Raw genomic sequence first — 21496 nt, forward strand, 5'->3', positions numbered from 1 at the left:
GCACATGGAAATGTTCTTTTTTTCTTCTTTTCTTGTTTTGTATGTAAGTTTGAAATGAATAAAAAACTTAAAGAAAAAAGGAGATTAGGCTCCTTCTAGGAATGGAATCAGTGAGAATGGGAGGAAATTCTAAGAGGCAGAGGTGAGGAGAGAGTTCACCCCAGGCCCAGAGGACAGTCTGTGCAAAGGCAGAGACAAGAGGTGGGATGGAGAGTTCCAGGAATGGACAATTTAGAGGGTATGAAGGGGAGTGATGTGAAATAAACCTGTAAAGATAGATAGGAGCCACATTGTGGAGGTCTGAGCAGGGGAGTGACAGGATCAGAGTTGCATTTTAGAAATACTAATTTGACAACAGCTATGAGGAAGATGGATTGTAGGGGGAAGATATTGGAAAGCCAAGTAGGTCAATGAGGCACTGTGGTGTAGTGGATAGAGAGGTGGCATTGGAATCTGGAGACACAGGTTCAGATCCTGTTTCTGACCTCTACTGACTGTATGTCCATATACAGCAAGCTCTTTCACCTTGTAGTGTCCCAGGCAATTTTCCAAGACCTGAAGTTGTGGAGTAGGAACCTGTCTGAATTGGTAGAGGAAAGCCCTCATTGGGAGCCCCCTAAGCTGATGAAATCTCTAGGCAGAGGCAACCAGGTTAGGGAATGACAGCTATGTGGAGAATAGAGTAGGGAGGAGAGAGACTAAAAGCATGGTAGATCGGTTAAGAGACTATTTTAGTAGTCCAGGTGAAAGTCCAGGGATGAAGGTGTGATTATGAGAAAAGAGGGTTGGTTATGAGGAATGAGGGAGGTAGAAAAGTCAAAGATTACTCCAAGGTTGTAAACGTGGATGACTGGATTATCTGGCCATCGTGTGTTAGAGAGGGGAGAGGTTGAAGTCAAGGAGATTAGTTGGGGGCTACTGAAATGGTCCAGACATGAGATATGATCCTAGATTGGGGTAATAGCGGCAGAAATCCAAAGGAAGACACAAAGATATGAAAGACTAAACAAAAATGAATGCAATTTGGGAAATCCCTAGTCTAGCCAGTGGTACGATGACCTAGTTGTTTTCAAGTATCAGCTTTATTGCCGACTTTTATCGTTGGTGTCTGTCTGTCTCTCTTGGTCTCTCTTTCAACATGGGGTTCAATCAACTTCTTATCCAACTTAGAGGGCCTTTGGAAGAAATCAATCTGGCTGGTGATATTTGGGAAACACTCTTATTAGGAGTGTTAGGGGAAAGAATTGTTCTTTCTGAAGATTGAGAGATCAGAAATGTGCTTGGTGTCTTCCAGACCATCTAATTATTTTTCACGTGAACTGCTGTCTAGCTTCACTTCCACTGTCTTATATAGATGAAGTTGATTTAAAAAAATAATTACAGGACTTTATATTAATCTCTATTAAATTTAATCTTAGTAGATTCAGCCCATTGTTTTTTCAATCTTAGCTCTGTCATGCAATGTGTTAGCTATTTAGTAAATATGCCATCTGTGGCTTTAGCTAAGTTGCTGATAAAAATGTCAAACAGCACCAGACCAAATACAGATTTTCGAGGCATACCATTAGAAATCTCCAAGTAGACTCAGAAATGTTAACAACTACTTTTTAGGTCAACTAGTATAGCCCAAAGTACTATCATCTAATGCGTATCTCTCTGTCTTGTCCCCTACAGTGAGAGACCTTATCAACTGCCTAAATTTAGGTAAACTATTTCTATAGCATTCTTTGATCTACCAATTTAGGTAACTGTCAAAAATGACATGAATTTTATCTGGCCTTGACCTGTTCTTTCTGAAGTCATTGTAGCTTTTAGAGATCCCTGTTTCCTTCCCTAGATGCTCACAAACCATCCCCGTAATAATATGTTCTAGTATTTTACTAAAAGTCAAAGCTAAGCTCACTGTCCTAAGTTTGCTAGTGGCACAGATATGATGAAATAAGTCACAGGATTTTTATGAGGCTCAAATGAAGTGATATGTAAAATACGCTTCGTTATTATAAAGCACTTTATAAATATCACCCATTGTTATTTTGGGGAGATACAAAATGCTACATGAGGTCAAAAGGGGGGAAGGAATATTACCAATAAAAGGGAGTGGATGAGTGAGGAGAGTTTTGTCTGGAAAGACTTCATGGAACATGGAGCTTTAAAATGTGCAGGATTTTCAATAGGTGGGGATTTCAGATATAGACCGTGGCAAAGGCACCTGTATTTGTTCTGCTTTTCCAGTTCCTTCCCCTTGCTCCAACCCATACATCTCACTGCTGTGTTTCTCATTTTCTTTCTGCACCCTGGCCCTCAAGGCATCACCTTTCACTGAAATTAAGTGCAGAATCATAAATTTCCCCCACTGGCATCACTTTCCTTGTTGACATAACTTTTCATTAGCATGAGAGAACCTTGGGTTGAAAAGATGTGCCTCTTTTATGGACAATGCCACTTCTGCCTCACTGCTGAATATCAAACGAGCGGATTACTGCACTGTTGGTAGAGCTGTGAACTGATCCAGACACTGTAAGAAGCAATTTGGAACCTTGCCCCAAAAGGTTTTAAATGGTGCTTAGCAGAGGGGTGGGGGCTCCCACCAGTAATCCTTGCTTCTGGGGAGGCTGAGGCTGGTGGATTGCTTGAGTCCAGGAGTTCAGAGCTGAAGTAGGCTAAGCTGATTAGTATCTATGCCAAGTTCTGGATTAATATGGTGAGTTCCTGGGAGGAGTGAACTGGTCCAGGTCTGAAATGGAGCAGATCAAAGCTCTTGAATGGTTGGCTCATAAAATCAAATGAAATAATCTTGGAAAGCACTTAGTACAGTGCCTAGCACATAGTAGGAACTAAATAAATGTTTTTCCCCCTTTCTCCTTTACCCTAAACTTCTAGTCTAATCTTAAAACAAACAAACTATACATACCCTTTAATTTGGCAATACCACTACTAGGTCTGTACTCCAAAGAGAGTAAAGAAAGAGAAGGATCCATGCATACAAAAATATTTATAGCAGCTCTTTTTGTGGTAGCAAAGAACTAGAAACTAAGGGAGTACCATCAAAGGAATGGCTGAACAAATTATGTATATGATGTAGTGGAATACTATTGTGCTATAATAGATGATTAAGGGGGTGGTTTTAGAGAAACCTGGGAAGACTTGTATGAACTGATGCAAAGTGAAGTGAGCAAAGACAGGAGAACAATCCATACAATTACACAGCAATGTAAAGACCAATAACTTTGAGAGATTTAGGATCTCTGATCAATGCAATAACTAACCATGTTTTCAGAGGCCTTATGATGAAACATGTTGCCTGTCTCATGTCAGAGAGGTGATAGATTCAGGGTGCAGACTGAGACATATATTGTTTGGACATGGCCAATATGGGAATTTGTTTTGCTTTACTCTGCATATGTTATAATGGTTTTTTCTTCTTTCTTTCTTTCTTTCTTTCTTTCTTTCTTTCTTTCTTTCTTTCTTCCTTTCTTCCTTTCTTCCTTTCTTCCTTTCTTCCTTTCTTCCTTTCTTTCCGGAGGTAGAGAGGAAAGGACATAACAGAAAATAATTTGGATTTTTGTTAATTGATAAAATAGAATGTAAAAAATGCTAAATGAGTAGACCAGTTTCTCAGGGGCTTTTGGTATCTATGAGTGTCCAAAGATGGGTAACTGCCAACATGACAGGTTGATCAAGCTGTATCTAGATTTCTATGTTCAAAGTGGACTGTCACTAAAATATTTCATTGTTGATTTTAACATCAGTGATATCTTACCTTTGCTGCTGCTTATGGAGTTGGAAGAGAGAATGTTTCACAAATGCACATGTCACAAGCCACCCTGGCACCTTCTGGAGCCTCTCAATGGGTAGCTGATGACTCAGCCCATGTCAGATGCCTGATGAGTGTTTAGGGACGGGCATCAGGCCTGTGATTTTATAGGTACAGAGAAATCCTTGCTAAGGAAACTTCCCCTACCAGTACAGGTCTATTCCCTGCAACTTGGAGTCTCAGAGAATATAGAACATAGAAAGAATAAATGACTTGTCTAGGGTTATGTAGCCAGGAGGTGTCAGAAGCAGGTCCTGAGCGTAGGTCTTCCTGGCTTCAAGTTCATCTCTCTGTCCACTGTTCTACTGCCTCTCTCAGGCTTCTCATGACTGTTTGGGTTTTTGGAGACAAAACCAAGACACTAAGACTCCAATGGCCCCATGCTTTGTTGGTTTGGGTTGGTATTTCTCAGATTGGGTTTTGTGGAATGCTGAGGTATGCTTGACATGGTGACAGTTTTGTGAGAAATTTTTGACACCAATTTGTTTTGATGCCAACATGATGCCATCATGATTAAGGGGGTGATTTTAGAGAAATCATATTTTAGATTTTAGAGAAGCCATATTTTCTTCTCTAATATATTAACTATGAAATAAGCATTAAAATATATCCAATGTACTCATTCAATATGATAATAGCCATAATTTGTTCTCTTACTAAAAAATGCCCATAACCCCTTTTATTTCAAGGGTATTGCTTACCCACGGACACAGTTCTATCTCTTTTTCCATCACATCAAGGGCCAGCATTTCACCAAATCTCAGAGTCAGAAGAGATCTTAGGGTGTGTCTACTATATTATTATATTTTAATTCCCAAAGTGTTTGATGCCCAAAATAGCTTTGGAAAAGCACCCATAGGTCAGATCGTAGATATAGAACTGGGAGGGGAGCCCTCAGATACCATCTAGTCCACCTTCCTCACTTTATAGCTGAGGAGAAAGAAGGCCAGGGAGGTTAAGTGATTTGTCTGAGATGGAGGTGGGGAACAACATTTATTAAGCAGCTACTCTGTGTCAGGCACATAAATACTTTACAAATGTCATCTCATTTGATCCTCGCAACAATCCTTTGAAATAAGCGCTATTATAATCCCCATTTTACATCTGAGGAAACTGAGTTGGACAGAGGTTAAGTGACTAGCTAGGGAGTAGCAGAGGCCAGATTAGATCTCATGTCTTCCTGACTCCAGGCTTACCTGGCTTCTTCACACTGGTGGCATCAGAGGCGAGATTTGACCTAGACTCTCTGTCTTAAGAGCAGATGCTCTTTCCATTGTACCTTGCTGGGACTTCTTGATAAGCTGACATTCCTTTCTCTTCTCCCATACCACCATTTCTGGTCTTTTTCTACAGTTTCTGTTATGACTGATACTTACAATTCTTAGAGTAGTTTTGTTTCAGCTCCTGAAACAAAGCCAGTTTCTGTACACAGCAGTCAGATCTCCTAGAATAGCAGAGATAGATTGAGACTTGCCCATGGCCACATGGCAGAGTTAGGATTTGAACCCAGGTCCTCTCCAGAGAATAGAATCCTGTATTTCCCCACTACGTCATACTGTCTCCTATCTTAACGAAATACATTGTAAAAGGAGACTGAAATATTGACACTGTCAGACTATGATGGGATAAACATAGCCCTGGGTTCTGAAATGTATTTTCAGAGACACTGAGTGATTATCAGTATGAAAAGAAAATACACCTAGGATGACTGGTAAACATGTTTTTTTAAAAGGACATTTAAAGTGAACTTTCTGGTTCTTAGTGTTAAATGTTTGTTGAATTTTAAAATTGGTGGATACTGAAAGTGGGCACTCTAGAACGTAGTTCAAAGAAACTAACTCTCTCATTGGTAGGGGGAAGGGCTCAGAGGAGGGAGAGAGAGAGAGAGAGAGTGTGTGTGTGTGTGTGTGTGTGCATATCAGGCAACAATTTACCTACAGGGTCCCAGGAGGTTGGGGCAGAACCTCACCCTGCAATGGAGCCCAGGTAACCCAATGGAGCCCAGGTAATTGCTGTGTTCTGAGGACATGAGCTATAGCAGTGAGAGAGAGGGCAGAGGGGAAGGGAATCACTTATATTTTAAAGAAGATTAGGCTTGGATTTCTGTAACAAGCCCCAGCTTCTAAATAAGTCGTCTTTGTCTCTGCTTGGTTCAGAGCTAAGGATCGAGGTTCAGAGGTTACAGACCCTCTTTTATAAAAATGCAGTCTCATGCTAGGTGCACTAACTTAGGTGTGGCCAAGGACCTGACCAAAAGGCCTCCACTGACTGCACTGACCAAAGGCCTCCCTTTAGGAAGGAGACAATTTCAGTAATTAGTGGCCTTGAGCAAGGTACCTGATATCTTCATCTGTAAAATGGGAGGTTGAACTTGACCAACATCTGTAATAGCTCTAAGAATTTATCAACGGGTCTTTATCAGCCATGTTGGCCGAAGGTAAAATTGAAGTATCTGTTATTATGGTCCCCCTAATCTTGGCATTTTTCAGCCTCACTATGTGCTGGTCAGGGCTTTGGGATCATGCCGTCTGGGGATCAACTGGGGAAAATTAATTTGGAGAAAAAGACAATTAGAGGTATGAAATGAGAGTGGTCCTGTAGTATTTGAAGGGCTATGTGGAAAAACTAGTCTAATCTCTAAGCTTGGCCACAGAGGGTAGAGGTAGGAGCAGTGGGTAGAAGTTGTAGAGGGGCAGAATAAAAAAAACAAAACAACAACTTCCTTACAATAAGTTATTATTTAGTTGTTTTCAATTGTGTCAGACTCTCCGTTGCCAAATTTGGGGTTTTCTTGGTAAAGATACTGATGCGGTTTGCCATTTCCTTCTCCAGCTCATTTGACAGATGAGGCAACTGAGGCAAACAGGGTTAGGTGACTTGCCCAGGGTCACCCAGCTAGTAAGTGTCTGAGGCTGGATTTGAACTCATCTTCCTGAGTCCGGGCTAAAGTGGAATAGAGCACCTTGGGAAATAGTGGGTTTTCCCCTCACTAGTCTTTAAAGAATGACTGATCGACCGCTTGTTGGGTATGTGAAGGAGTTAATTTTTATTTGAGTGTGGGTCGGCAGTGATGGCAGCTGGAGTCCCTTACTGCTAAGAGATTCTATGACTTGAGCAAAGACTAGTTCCCCTGAGGCTGCGGGTGGTGATGATGATGATGATAGGGAACTCAACAATGTGGTCTAGTCGGTAGGCTCAAAATAGAAGGCACAGCCCTCAGTAGCTGCTTCCCCCAGGGAGGAAAACAAAACTCACCCAGTGGCTTCTGTTCTTTTGTGCATCCCACATCAACTCGGCACAAAGCCACGTCACATTAACTTCCCATTTAGCCTCCCCCTGGAATCATTACACAATTACCCTGCCTCCGAGGCAATTCGAATTTTCCTTCCCACTACGCTTTCTATTTCAACCAGCTTTAATCCGGGTCCTTTAGAAGAAAGCTGCATTGTAAATCCAAGCTATCATTACTAACGATCATGACTGATGATAAACCCCAGAGAAACCACATGGAATTAGTGGATAGAGAGTAGGTGGTCAGGAAGAATTTCAGGGTTCAAGGCCTGCCTCTGATCCACCCTGGCATAGTTAAGTCACTCACATGCCCTCAGGGCACTTTCAGTGCCCCGGCAGCTCTGCAGAGCAGCTTACTTGGTTGCATTGGCAGGGGTTTCTTCACTGGGAGTTCCTTATAACAACTCTCCAAAAAGGAAGGAAGATACCATAATTTTCCTGGTTTTTATCCTTTTCTACAGGAGTCTTGACCATCAGCCAGGCATCCCTATCTCACCTCTTGTACAAACAGGAGTCTTTTCTGTCAAATATTGATTCTTTTCCCCAGAGCTCAGAATAATTTCTGCTTTCTTTCACTGTTTATGTTTTATCTGGGTCATTTGAATTGGGGAGAGAAAATCTAGAAAGAAACATGTGGGGTCATGGAAATTTAGTGACAATTACTTGTTGCAAACCTCTACATCGGTAACTTCTGGTCTTTGGGGCTCCTCAGGAAGTGGTAGATGGTGTGTGAGTGAGGAAGAGGGCTGTTGAAATAGAAAAACTCCTCTCAAGCTGGAATCTCTATTTCAGAATCCTGAGCCCCCTCTTGCTAAGTGGCCGAACAAAATTGAGATGACCATGCCATACTCACCCTGCTATAGGGGCTAGTGATATCCTCTGGACACAGGGGATAAAACTCTGTCTGGCCTTGGGCCCTGTCAACTTTGAAATTCGAAGGGCTCCAACGCTGAGTGGTGGCTGTGTTAAAAAAAGATTTCTGTATTTATATGTTTATTGATAACTTGTTTCAATATCAAGTACTTTTCCCAGCTATATCCCTCTTCCCTCCTCTCTCTGGCTAGCTGCCTCTTGTTACAAAGATTTAAAAACAAGGAAATAAAAGCATTCTGCACTGACCATGCCTGACAGCAAATGCAATTACTTCATACTCCTGGTGCAGTGAAAGGATGGAGGTAAATTCTTTCAAATATCCTCTGGGGCCAAGCTTGGTCATTACAATTTTACAACATTCAATTTCTTTTTATGATTCTTTACATTTACATTGCTGTAGTCATTGAATAAGCTGTTTCCTGGTTCTGTTTCCATCACTCAGTATCAGTTCATTTGTCTTCCTGTCCTTCTCTGCATTCTTTGTATGTGTCATTGCTTATAGCACAGCAACACTATTAACATTCATGCACCACCATTAGTTTAGTCATTCCCAATTGAAAGGCACCTACTTTGCTTCCATAAAGAGTCCTGCTATAAATATCTTGGTATATATGGAACCTTTCTTTCTGGACCTTTTGGGGTATATGACTGGGTTTTTGTTTTTTTTAATTAACCAAACACAATATTTTGTTTCCTGTCCCAATGTGGGAGGCAGCATAGTATCGTGGGTAGAGGGCTGTCTCAGAGTCAGGAAGATCTGGGTTCAAATTCTGCCTCTGAGACATATTGAACATGTAACTCTGGGAAACCAATTCTCTAAAGTCTGACTATACATTGCAGAGCAGTTGCTGATCTGTTCATAAGGAGAGTTTCCTTATTAACAGTTCCTTACACTGATGAAGACAAAAAGAAAATTTCTTGGAAATTTAGAGTTTATTATAAATTAGTAGAGCTGTCATTTAAAAAGTAGCTCCACAGTGGACTCCAACAGGCAGAATATTTTAAGACCTTATTGATTCAAATTCTATTCATTCCAAATGGGTGAGCTAATGTTGTACTGTCCATGAAGAAAGAAAATGAAATAAAGGAAATGAAGTTGTAGGATGAATGTTTAACCTACTTGTGAGGCAGATATAGATTGTAGAAATTTCCATTTACATAAAAATTGATGTTCTATTCTTTTTTTTTTTCATTAAACTAGCTCCTTTAACAAAAGAGCTTTCATTGTTCCAATTACTTTAAGGATGGTAATGTGATGTAACTACATGTCTTTAATAAGATAATCAGACTGGCCATTCCACATTATCCATCCCTTTTATGGTGGTGAGGCAGCGAGGGTCAGTAAAAATTTTCACAATCATATGAAACTGATCAGCTACTGGAAATTACTACAGAGAGACCATGTGGATTTTGAGTCTAAAAGACACTCCATGATCATGGGCTGATTTCTACAAATTAGAAGAATAATAGGAAGGAGAAATGTCAATGAGCCCAAATGGTTCTTGTGCAGATTCTTATGTGTTTCTGGCAATGAGAAATAGTCTCCTCAAATGACTAGGCTTTTTTTTTTTTTTTTTACCCTAAGGCAATAAGGGTAAAGTGACTTGCCCAGGGTCACACAGCTAGTAAGTATCTGAGGTCAGATTTGCACTCAGGTCCTCCTGACTCCAGGGCCGGTACTCTATCCACTGCACCACCTAGCTGCCCAGGACTAGGCTTTCTTATTCTTCCTTGAACATGATACTTCATCTCCGTGCTCCATGTTTTTGCTCCCGATGTTCCTAAGTGTAGAATATTCTCCCTCCTCACCTTCCTCCTACCCGGCTTCCTTTAAGACTCATCTCATATTCCCATCTTCTGCAGGATCCCTGCCACCTCCCCCTACCCCCTAGCCTGTTAGTGCCTTCTCTCTCTGAGATCATCTTCCACTTATTCTATGTCTGTCTTGTTATGCACCTAGTTAATGACTTGCAGGGGTGTGGTTGTAAATGTTTAACAACTGGCTTTTCAAAAAGAAGTGTGAACTTGACATTTTAAAGTTTAATCTGTATTGTTAACACTTTCTCCATCACTTGCTAAAGTCTAGACAATCAACAAACAATGTATCAAGCCCTGATTTGCAGAGTTCACCAATTTGCAAGGTAAATGCTTATACTGAAAATTGAATAATTGGTTGTTGAGCCCATAAGTGCTGGCTTCAGTACACACTTGCACATGTGATGGAAGGGACTGTGTTTTTGCCTTTGTTTGTATCTCAAGCACTTGGCAAAATTCCTTGTACATTGTTGTTGGGTCATTTTCAGTCCTGTCCGACTCTCCATGACCCATTTGGAGTTTTCTTGGCCAAGAAACTGGAGTGGTTTGCCATTTTCTTCTCCAGCTCATTTGACAGATGAGGAAACTGAGGCAAACAGTGACTTGCCCAGGGTCACACAGCTAAAAGTATCTGAGGCCGAATTTGAACTCAGGAAGTGAGTCTTCCTGACTTCAAGCCTGGCACTCTATCCATTGTACTACCCAGTTGCACATAGTAAAGGCTTAATAAAGGGATGTTGACTTACTTGCTGATCGTAAATATTCTCTCTCTGACATCATTTCTGTCACATATGATAGTTGGGGTAGTTTTATGATATTTAAAAATTCAAGTTAGATAAAGAAAGTTGAGGTGCTTTTTGGAAAGAGTATTTTCAATGTGTGGTGTAGTGGAAAGTCTACTGTATTTGCCAAAAGGGGACCTGAGTTCAGATGTCACCATTTCTGCTCACTAGCTGTGTGACCGTGGACGAGGCCCCAAACCTCTCTGAGCCTTAGTTTTCTCCTGAGATGAAGGAATTGAACTCTTGAGGGTGCTTAACCCTTTTTGTGTAACGGCTCTCATTGGCAGCCTGGTGAAACCTTTGGACCCTTTGTCAGAATGTATTTAAGTGCCTAAAATACATAAAATTACAAAAGATCCCAATTATATTGGAATACAGTTATCAAGATATTAAAAAGATTCAGTTCTCAGATTTCAGGTTAAGATCCCTTGCACCAGACAGATGACCTCTGAGGTCCATTCCAGCTTTAGGTGGGTGTGCTTATGATCTATGGCTGCCCTGGGGTCATCTCTGCCTCACTTTTTTTTTTTTTGGCCACATTGACCTTTAGTGGTAAGTAACTCAGGTTCTGTTTCCCTGTTAGGTTATGATCATTTGAAAGTCTTTATGTAAATATGAAAGTAAATTATATTCTATATATTCCAAATGCATAGTGATTTCCTGCCTTCGGTGAGTCACACTGTCTTAATCAGCACTGACTGATACTGGCTGAGATTGCATGAAATAGCAGAGTCCGACCAAGAATGCTTGGTGCAGTATGTCTAGGTCGGCCCTGAGGGGCGAGGTGAAGATCTGGAGCTGGTGTGGATTTTTTTTTCTCCTAAGAATCCCAGAACACTTTATGGACATTGTCACATTTGTTTTCACAAATCTTCCAGCAAGAGACGGGTTTATAAGTGGGAGACAGTGGACCAGAAAGTTCGAGATGCGTATGGCAGAGTTATTCAGAGACAGCCTATATATAGATCTGTTGTTGTTGTTGAGTCATTTCAGGTGTGTCCAACTCTTCGCGACCCCATTTGGGGTTTTCTTGGCACAGATTCTGGAGTGGTTTGCCATCTCCTTCTCAGGCTCATTTGACAGATGAGGAAACTCAGGCAAACTGGGTTAAGTGACTTACCCAAGGTCACACAGCTAGTAAGTGTCTGAGGCTGGATTTGAACTCACGAAGATGAGTCTTCGTGACTCCAGGCCTGGTGCTCTATCCACTTGGAACATAATCCCAAACTCTGTTCTGCCACCCTGAGGCCATCCTCATGTCAACATCTGTGTGGCCCCTACCCCATGTGTACTCTGGCCTTTGAATTCTGACTTGATGAAGCCAAGAAGGGGCTAAGCAGCACAACCAGAAGGTCTGTGTTTTTACCCCTCCGGGTGCCACGCCACAACTATTGGTAGTTAGTGTCAGTTTGGGCTCCAGTTTCCAACAATGAGGAGAACAGAAGGCTTGAACTCCATCTGAATACAATGGACAAAGAGGCATGGGAAGGAATTCAGTTAGTTTGGGGAATTGCTTCCACTTTACTCTGGTCCTTTAAAAAAAAGGAGTTGCACAAACATAAAGACAACTCTTGAACTAAGCTTCTATGCCTTTGAATCATTTGGGGTTCTCCCTAAATTCCTGATTATCAGCGTGAGGTATCACACTAATCTTGCCCAGTTCAGTCATTTAGTCGCTAAACATTTATTAAGCATTTACTATGTGCCAGGTGCTGTGCTAAGGGCTGGGTTTACAAAGAAAGGCAAAAACACGATCCTTGCCCTTAAAGAACGTATAGTCTAATGGAAGATAACGCACAAACGATTATGTACATAGAAGATATATACAAGGTAAATTGGTGGCAATCTCAGAGGGAAGGCCTTAGCAGCCCGAGGGAGCAGGACAGCCAGGAAAGGCTTCCTGAGGAAGGTGGAATTTGAGCCTAGTTTTGAGTACTTAGTATCACATATCCTAGAATTGTACCGATTAAAAGTTTGCCTTGTATTATTTCATCGTTTGGATTAGGTCTGTCTTTTCTCTATAGCTAGATTATCATGTTCCCTAGGGCAGAAGCCATCTTTCTACTTCTTTGTATCTGCCATGGTATCTGCCATTGCATCATGCAAGTAGGATGATGGGCATGGAGCAGCTGTTTACTAAGGGATTTCTCTAGCCTTATAACCTCTCCATCCAAAAGCATGGAATTGGAACAACTCAGCTGGCAGTGTTTCCTTTTTCCTCTATCTGAAGGATCCAGGGAAGGGCTCAGCAAGTCAAACCTCTTCTTCTTTGGCTCATGAGTACAGATGGCCTTGTCCTTTCTTCCTCTCTCTTTAATCAACAAGTCTTTATTGAAAACCTACTATGGGCAAAGTATTGTGGTGGGTGCTGTCTCTTGGTGCAGTGGACAGGTCTGTAGGTGCCTACATCAGAGATTCTTTGACTTTCATTGAAACAAGAGAAAGGTTACTGTGGGTTATGGGCAGCTGGGAGGTGACTTTCTAAACTCTAGTAACTCTCTGCCAGAATCTATTGGATTAAGTGTGAGGGTTGAGCCGAAGTCCCAGGGTTACAGGAGAGGGTTCCCATTAGCCTGGGTGGTTTGTTCATTCGGTCCATGGATAAGAGGAGATGGTTCTCATTCAGCTTAGATTAGTTTATTCTATTCTACACCTTCTATGTGACCTTCTGTTGGCAATGAGAAGATGGCATGTAGATCAACTCTGGGGAAGTTGAGTAGTAGATGATAATAATAGCTATGTAGCTATTATTTGTAGCATTTTAAGGTTTGCAAAATGCTTTACAAATATTATTTTATTTTATCCTCACAAGAACACTGGGAAGTAAGTGCTGCTATTATTCCCATTTTACAGATGAGGAAACTCGGGCAGACAGAGGTTAAGTGACTTGTCCAGGGTCATACAGCTAGTGTCTGAGGTCAAATTTGAACTCTAATCTTCCTGACTCCAGATCCAGCACTCTAGGCACTGTGGCAACACTTGGCTGTTATAATCAACATATTTTCTCTTTCTCTCTTCTTCCCTCCCTTGTGAATAGACATGGCCTCTACCTTCACACTTCGAGAATGTAAACTTTCCAAACAAGATGGGCAAAGCTATGGTTTCTTCCTCCGGATAGAGAAAGATGTCCAGGGTCACCTGGTTCGTGTGATAGAACAGGGCAGCCCCGCTGAGAAAGCAGGCCTCAGAGATGGTGACCGGGTCCTCTTTATCAATGGGGTGTATGTGGACAAAGAAGAACACTTGCAGGTGAATGAGACTTGTAGGGATTCCTATTCCCTCCATTCTCCTTAACCTATAAGCTTGATTATAAGCTATAACCTTGCTTAATACATTCTCTGCACCCAGAGATTTTGTCCTAGTGAGGGATTATGTTTCTGTCCTCCATCAGTCAACCAAGGCAGTTTTCTGTCTCTCTGTTCTCCCTCCTAAGAAGTTAGAGAAGGTCTCCAAAGCCTTATATGTCGAAGCTGCCTCTCAAGCCAAGAGTTCCTGCATTTACCAAGGATCACAAGGCTCATATCCAGAATCACAAACTACTTTGCTCTACCAATAAATTTCAGTTATGCTTTAGGACAACAACCACTGAACAGACTAGATACCTAAGAATGGTTCTCCTCTAGTAGGGGCCCTATGGGCTGGAATTGGGTCACATGTGCTGGAGCCTCTCAGGACTAGAAAAGCTCTGCTAGGCTGAACCTAATCTGACTTTGGATCTTCAGGGATAGTTCCACCTGGAGGGAGGATGAGCGGCATGAGAGGACACCGTCAGCTACCTGGGGGTGGCAAAGGCACAGAGAAGTACAAGGAAAACACCAAGGCATGTAGAGTGAGGACCTGAGTCACTCAAAGCGAAGGTTAGGTATTTACCATGGTTTTTTTCTAGCTTGCTCACAGAATCTCATCTTCTTCATCTCAGGTTGTGGATCTGGTCAGGAAAAGTGGGAATTCAGTGATATTCCTGGTTCTGGATGGCGCATCCTATGAACAAGCAGTAAAAAAAGGGATAAACCTGAAGGAACTGAGTCAGAACCACAAGGAGTCAGCCCCAGCGATGAATGGGGTAGCAGGTGCAGGGAGCCAGCCCCGGCTCTGTTACCTGGTCAAGGAGGGAAGTAGCTACGGCTTCTCTCTGAAAACGGTCCAAGGTGAGTGCGCTGAGCTAGAGCCTGACTTGGAAACCTTCCTTACGCTTCCCGGGTTTCTCGAGTAGAAAGTTGCTTTTCTTCTTCCTGTCAGTTTGGTGATTTAATTATCTGATAGCTGTTTCCTTCCCTGCAGACTTTAAAAGAGACCCGACACTTGGATTCTCAGCTGTCCCTTTTAGCTCACACTTTCTAGGAGGTTGTCAAGTGCCTTAGGACCCTTCTTCTTGGCGCTTCCATGACTGGAATACGCTTGAGGGATTTATGTTTCATCACTTTAGGGGAGGCTGGATTTTCCTCTGGATCCATTCTGGGAGGGTGGGGGATTAGGACAGTCGTTTGTTGGCCAGCAATACCTCTTTTCTCTTACTTTCCCAATGTACTCTCTTATACCAGATTACTGTACTTTACTTTTTATCAAAATAAGATTGGGTACACTGTCTTCTAGGCAGAGTCTGGTAATGTTGTAGTGTCTGTGCTGGTTAGCTCATGTCAATGGATGAAAGAGGTTGGAACGTGATGTTAACAGGCTCCAGATTGCAGGTTTGATCCCCTTAAAGGCCAGTTAACTTCTTCCACGTAGGGAATAATCCTATTTATGGCCAAATCCTTCCCTAGCCAATTATTTCACAAACATATTTGTGGGTAGGCTTCATAGCTAGTGTCCAATTATATCCAAATTAGTAGATTGTACATTATCTGTTTTAAATCTATTGTCTTATTTAGCTAGGCTTATTGGTGAACCTTCTCAGATTAATATGAAACCTAACAATTAGCATTAGTAAGCAAAAAAGTGAGTACAAACCCATTTTATTAGTTTTTCAGATTCCACACCATTTCAGTGTGTTAAAATGACTGTAGCAGGCAGCAATCATCAGTTAAATGAGCATGGGTAGATAACAGAGTTGTCAAGGGCACAGTCTAACCAATTTATCAGCTGAAGGATATTAGCAAGAAGATATGTCTCTTTCACATTGTTGACAGTAAATGTCACTGACTGATGCATGTTTGCTTGAAAAGACCATCCTTTCCCTGGAACCTCCACCTGAAGACTGTGTTTTGCTTTGTAGCTCTAACTTTTGTTTCATTCTAATAGCCCACAGAAATTTTTGTTCATAAGGACCTTATCTCTGGCCATTGGGTTTGCCTCTGTGTAGCTTCTCGGAAGACACTTTTTGATCCAATTTTCAATTTCTTGGCTAATTAGTGTGCTCCCTATATAACAGAATTTGGGGCTGGCTTGCATCCTTCTGTTCAGTGGGCTTTGTGCTAGCCTTATAGAAACATGCTTTTTACCAATTCCTTCATAACATGCTCCACAAAGATGATCCTCCTGGTGCTACCATCAACAGCGATTCTATTTTTGAGAAGTAGTTTATAATATCAGTTGCTTCCTCAGTGCTCACTCTCTTATATTCCACTTGTGACTTAAGCTTTAATAGATCCAAGAACTCATCAATGTGAGAAGACATTGGGGGATATATTGGGGGGAGATGTTGTCAAAGTAGGAATGATAAGCTCTAGTATGAGATTGGCTATGTAGGCAGTCAAGGATGACTCTCAGGATTTTGAGATCAGGTGACTGGGAGGATATTGGTGTCGATAACACTAATAAGGATGTTAGAAAGAGGAGAGAGTTTTGGGGGAAAGATAGTAAGTTCTATTTTGGACATACTGAGTTTGAGATGCCTACAGGATATCTTGTTCAACATGTCCAAAAGGCAGTTGGTGATGCTGGACTAGAGTTCAGGAGACAGACTGGGAGGGATATGTAGATTTTGGAGTCATCTGCACAGAGAGAATGATTAGACCCATGAGATCACCAACAACCCATGAGATAGTATAGAGGGATAATAGAAGAGGGCCCATGACAGAGCCTTGGGGGACGCCCGTTGTTAGTGGGCATGATATGAATGAGGATCCAACAAAGGAAACTAAGGAAGAGTGGTCACACAGGTAGAGGGAAAAACAGGAAACAGGTAATACAGTGATTAAGCATCTTTGTTTAGTGCATTCTGGTTAAAATATTTGCTACCCATAAGATTCTTAATTACAACCCACTTGTATTTTAGAGAGGATCAAGAATTATGAGCAAATCAACAGATATCTTCTGTGCAGGGTTCTAAGCATTGTGCTGTTCTTTTACCGCCGTTGAGAAGCCAGGGTTTTGTTCTTGTTTGCTAAGAAAGAATGGATTAACCACAAAGACGTGAAATTGCACTTTAACTTTATCAGACGAAGTCCCTTCATTTTCAGATGTTAGGGTGTTGGTGAGCCAGAATTGTGCCCTTCTGCTGCCTGGAATGAATTGTCTTCCCTTCCTTCCACTCCCTCCATTCTAGGTAAAAAGGGAGTGTACCTGACTGACCTGGTTCCCCAGGGTGTGGCTTCAAAGGCCGGAGTACAGCCTGAAGACCGTCTGATTGAAGTGAATGGGGAGAATGTGGAAAATGCCAGTCATGAGGAGGTGGTTGAAAAGGTATAGCCCAGTTTTGCTGAGGTGGTATTTGCTACATATATCTTCTCTTCTTCAAACTGGTGACAAGACTTGGAAGGAGAGGACCGATGTGGACCAGAATGAAGGAAGGGCAGAAGGAATTTTCATGCCCTCCAGGGACAGACTGATTAGTAACACAGAAGAGTTGATGGAGGGCTTGGAATAAGGTCTTTGGCCAGTTCCATATCATTTTGGGTCCAGGGGACCATTGCCCTGAGGCCCTGAGTTTTGACTGGTGAGAATTCCCTAGAGGTAGACCACCCAGACCCACCATGTTGCTGCTTTTCAGTCACCTTCATGCCCTGCCACTGGCCAGACTCCTTCGCTATCCCTTTTCCATTTCCAGCTCTGAGACCAAAATCAACATTACTTTTCCTAGAAAGGATATGTCAGTGGATTACCCCATGTTTCTGCTCACCATTCCTGTAACCTCCCAGTTCAAAACACTCTTTCTTTGCCATTACTCCATTATATATGTTGTCTTCCTTTATTAGGATATAAGTTCCTTGAGTGCAGAAGTGATCTTTCTTTTTGTATTTGCTTTGTCAGTGATTATTACAGCGCTTAGCACATAGTAAGTGCTTAACATATACCTCTTTGTTCATTCATCCATTTACTGGTTGCCCATTGGAGAGCATATTTATGGAAAATAGTATTTCAAAACATCCTCACCAAAAATTTAAACTAAATCCATGAGGAGATTTTGTTTTTGTTTTTGTTTTTGTTCCTGTAAGAGACAGTAGAGTATAGTAGAGAGCTGCTCTTGAAGCCGAAGAAACATGAATTCAGGTCCCACGAGACCCTGGGCAAATTACTTAAACTCTCAGAGCTCTAGACAACTCTCTACAACTATAAATTCCAGAGAGGCTGTTGACTTGCATTGGTAAAGGGAATATCCTCACCTGGGAGTTCCCTGTATTGATGAAATGACAGCTCCAGTCTTTCTCCCTCTATCCTATGAGGACACATATCTAAGTTTGAAAGCACAAGAGTTTCATGATACTTTTTAAAAAAAAAGAAAACAAAAAAATTTTCCCTTAAGGACACATTTTATCAAGTATGTGGTGGGAGATAACTATATAGTATTGTTTAGCCGGGTGTCTTGAGGAGTATAAGGTTATAACTATATAGTATTGTTTAGCCAGGTGTCTGAGGAGTATAAGGTTAAACTGGTCCCTAGATTTCCCAATTATTTCAGATTTGAGAATTCAACATGGCACCATGGATTGTGGAAAAGCATGTTTCAAATATGGACATATTAAACCAGTAGGTCAAATTGATTCCTGAAAATCTAAAAGACATTTATGTAGTCCAAGGAGAATCTAGTCAAGTCAAGTTGAATCAATAAGCTTTTATTAAGTGCCCATTAAAGACCCAGCACTGTGCTAAGCACTGGGGAGACAAGGAAAGGCAAAAGCAATCCCTACCTTCAAGGACCTCAGAATCGAATGGAAGAGGCAACACATAAACAACTATTTAGAAACAAGATGTTGTTGGTTGTTGAATTGTTTTTTAGTTGTTTCTGACCCTTTGTGACCCCATTGGGGGTTTTCTTGGCAAAGACACTGGAGTGGTTTGCTATTTCCTTCTCCAGCTCATTTTACAGATGAGGAATTGAGGCAAACATTGTTAAATGACTTATCCAGGGTCATGCAGCTAGTAAGTATCTGAGGCCAGCTTTGAACTCAAGAAGACAAGTCTTCCTGTCTTCATGCTTGGGCTCTACACACAGTGACTCCATCTAGTTGCCCTCAAGGAGAAATACACAGGAGGTAAGGCATTAGCATTAAGGGGGCCTGGCAGAGGCTTCCTGTAGAAGGGGGGATTTTAGCTGAGACCTGAAGGGATTTAGGATTTTACAAGGTGGTCCTTATGGTTGCCTTTTCCTTGTTCCCACATGCCTTCTAGTTACTTTTCCTATTGACCTCAGTGTATTTCTAATCTCCTTCTCAGAGGAATTTCCCATCTTTTCATGGGGAATGTAACCTTCTGAAAAAGAAAAAAAAAAAAGAAAACTGGAGAGGAAGGTAGAAAGAAGGTACACAGCTAAGAGGCAAAAGGACAGCAGGAGAATAGAGCGCTGCCTGAAGCCAGAGATGATGTCTCCCCATGCCAGGGACCCCTCCCTCTGTTGATTCCTTCTAATTTATCCTGTATAATATAGATGTCTGTGTGGTGTCTACTCTATTAGACTGTGAGCTCCTAAGGTCAGGGACTGTCTTTTGCCTTTCTTTGTATCTCTTGGGATCAGCAAGGTACTTTTGTAGTAGACACTTAATAAATATTTGTTGACTGACCTCAAAGAGGAGGAGGAAAGAATGGAGAAATGCACTCATTAAGTTCCTCCTATGTGCTGGGCACTTTACAAATATTATCCCATTTGATCCTCAGAACAACCCCATTATCATTCCCATTTTACAGATGAGAGGTTAAGTAAATTGCCTGGGGACACACAGCCAGTCAGTTAGGATTTGAATTCAGGTCTTCCTGACTTCAGGCTCTATCCATTTATACTACCAGCATCTTAAAGCCAGGAAGGCTGTAAGCTATGTCAGTACATTTAGACAATGTGTCCATGGGGACATAACTGTCTTCCATATGCTTCTACAGGTGAAGAAGGCTGGGAGCCAGATTATGTTTTTGCTGATAGACAAGGACGTGGACAAGTACTACAACGAGCATAAGATAAAGCTCAAAAGAGAGACAGCCAGTCTGACGCTGCTTCCTCATAAGCCCCGGATTGTGGACATGACCAAGGGAAAGAGTGGCTATGGATTTTACTTGAGAGTAGGCCCAGGGCAGAAAGGTAAGAAGCTTCCAGATTTCTTAGGCTCAACTGTCTGATTCTTCTCTGTCAAACTCTGGCCCCGGGGTTCTGTCAGGCTCCCCTGACGCTCTGTGGGGACAACCTGAATCAATCCTTAGATCAGGGTAGGGTCCAATACCAGGGTTCACTTTATGATAGTGGATGGTGGGAATGATCCAAGGCCAAGATTTGGAACGGAGCAAAATGATACGGGATGGGGGTAGGGACTCAGGAAAATAGAACAGTATAGAGTTGAATGTTCCCCAAAAGGTCAAGAGCGGGACAAGAGGAGAGAGTGGCAAGTGTAGGGGAGATGGCCTGGGAGAGAACTGAGGGGTTAAGAGAGTAGAGGTCATAGATCGGGTGAAGAGTAGAGTTTGGTAAGGGAAGGCAGAGGGATAAGTGGAAAGGCAATAGGTTATGGTCAGATAAGAGGATTTCAGAATTGTCATTTGTGGATGACAAAAACAAAGATATGGCCATCTTCATGTGTGGCTGAGGTGAGGCAGAGGAAAGGATTGTGGGAAGTGAGTAGGTTGAGGAACTAAGTGGTGATGGTGTTTCAGGGGGAGTCAGTGTGTATGTTGAAGTCTCCTAGTATGAGGCCATTAATATCAATTTAAGCTAGTTCATTAAGCATTTATTAAGCACCTTCTATGTGTTTGTGAGAGAGACAGCATAGTATAGTGGCTAGATTGGTTGGATTTGGAATCAGAAAGATGGAGACTCCAATCACCTCTAATTCTTGACCATCTTTGCATATGGCTGAGTTGGGGGTGGAGGAATAGGTCATGGGAAGTGAGTAGGTTAGGGAACTGAGTGATAGGGGAGTTTGAGAGAAAAGTCAGTATGTATTCTGAAGCCCCCTAATATAATGGCAGGAGTTGGGGAGGAGAGAAAAATTGTGAGCTAGGCACTGAACTAGCTGAGGAAAGAAAGGGTCTGTAGACAAGAGCTACCAGGAGTTTGATTGGGTGGTAGATATGAATTGCATAAACTTCTAAGGCAGAGAGGTTACTGAGTAATGGAGATGGGGGAGAACCTAGAAATGGCAATGGTGAGCAAAGAGTATTCCAACTCTCCTGCTGTGACCAGGGAGCCAAGGGGAATGAGTGAAAGTGTTGCCAGTACCAGAAAGGGTGGCCAAGGAGGTCGTATCATCTGGCAGAGCAAAGTTTCAGTGAGTGTTAGAAGATGGAAGGAGTGGGATAAGAAAACATTTAAGATAAAGGGGAAGTTTGTTGTCTGTGGAACAGTCATTCCAGAGGGCACAGTGGAAAGGGTGGGTGGCTTTTGGTTGGAACTTTGGGGTGGGAAAGTTGAAGGGGAATAAGGGAATAATGCGAATGGGTGGTGGGGAAGGGAGCATGATCATTCTTTACTCTGTGACCTTAGGTCCATCATTAAACTTTTCCATGTCTCAGCTTAACCATTTGTAAAATGAGAGTGGTGATAACTGCCTGCTCCAGTTGT

General features: G+C 42.0%; 1 protein-coding gene across 5 annotated transcripts in view; it reads left to right on the forward strand.

The window, feature by feature from the left end:
* LOC114043363 (Na(+)/H(+) exchange regulatory cofactor NHE-RF3-like) overlaps positions 1–21496 on the forward strand; it is a 102756-nt gene that overhangs the window by 69953 nt on the left and 11307 nt on the right. For 3 of the 5 annotated variants that reach the window (XM_027862456.1, XM_027862453.1, XM_027862455.1), the window contains 4 exons: positions 13613–13824; positions 14495–14723; positions 17063–17199; positions 19828–20023. In XM_027862456.1, coding sequence (XP_027718257.1) covers positions 13615–13824; positions 14495–14723; positions 17063–17199; positions 19828–20023 — 772 coding nt within the window. In that variant the 5' untranslated portion in view covers positions 13613–13614. Of the gene's footprint in view, positions 1–5737; positions 5820–13612; positions 13825–14494; positions 14724–17062; positions 17200–19827; positions 20024–21496 lie in introns of those variants that run through there. The other 2 variants (XM_027862454.1, XM_027862457.1) reach the window with 2 other exon arrangements.

The sequence above is a fragment of the Vombatus ursinus genome, unplaced genomic scaffold, assembly GCF_900497805.2.
Source record: "Vombatus ursinus unplaced genomic scaffold, bare-nosed wombat genome assembly UNPS02014768.1, whole genome shotgun sequence".
NCBI classification, from domain to species: domain Eukaryota; kingdom Metazoa; phylum Chordata; class Mammalia; order Diprotodontia; family Vombatidae; genus Vombatus; species Vombatus ursinus.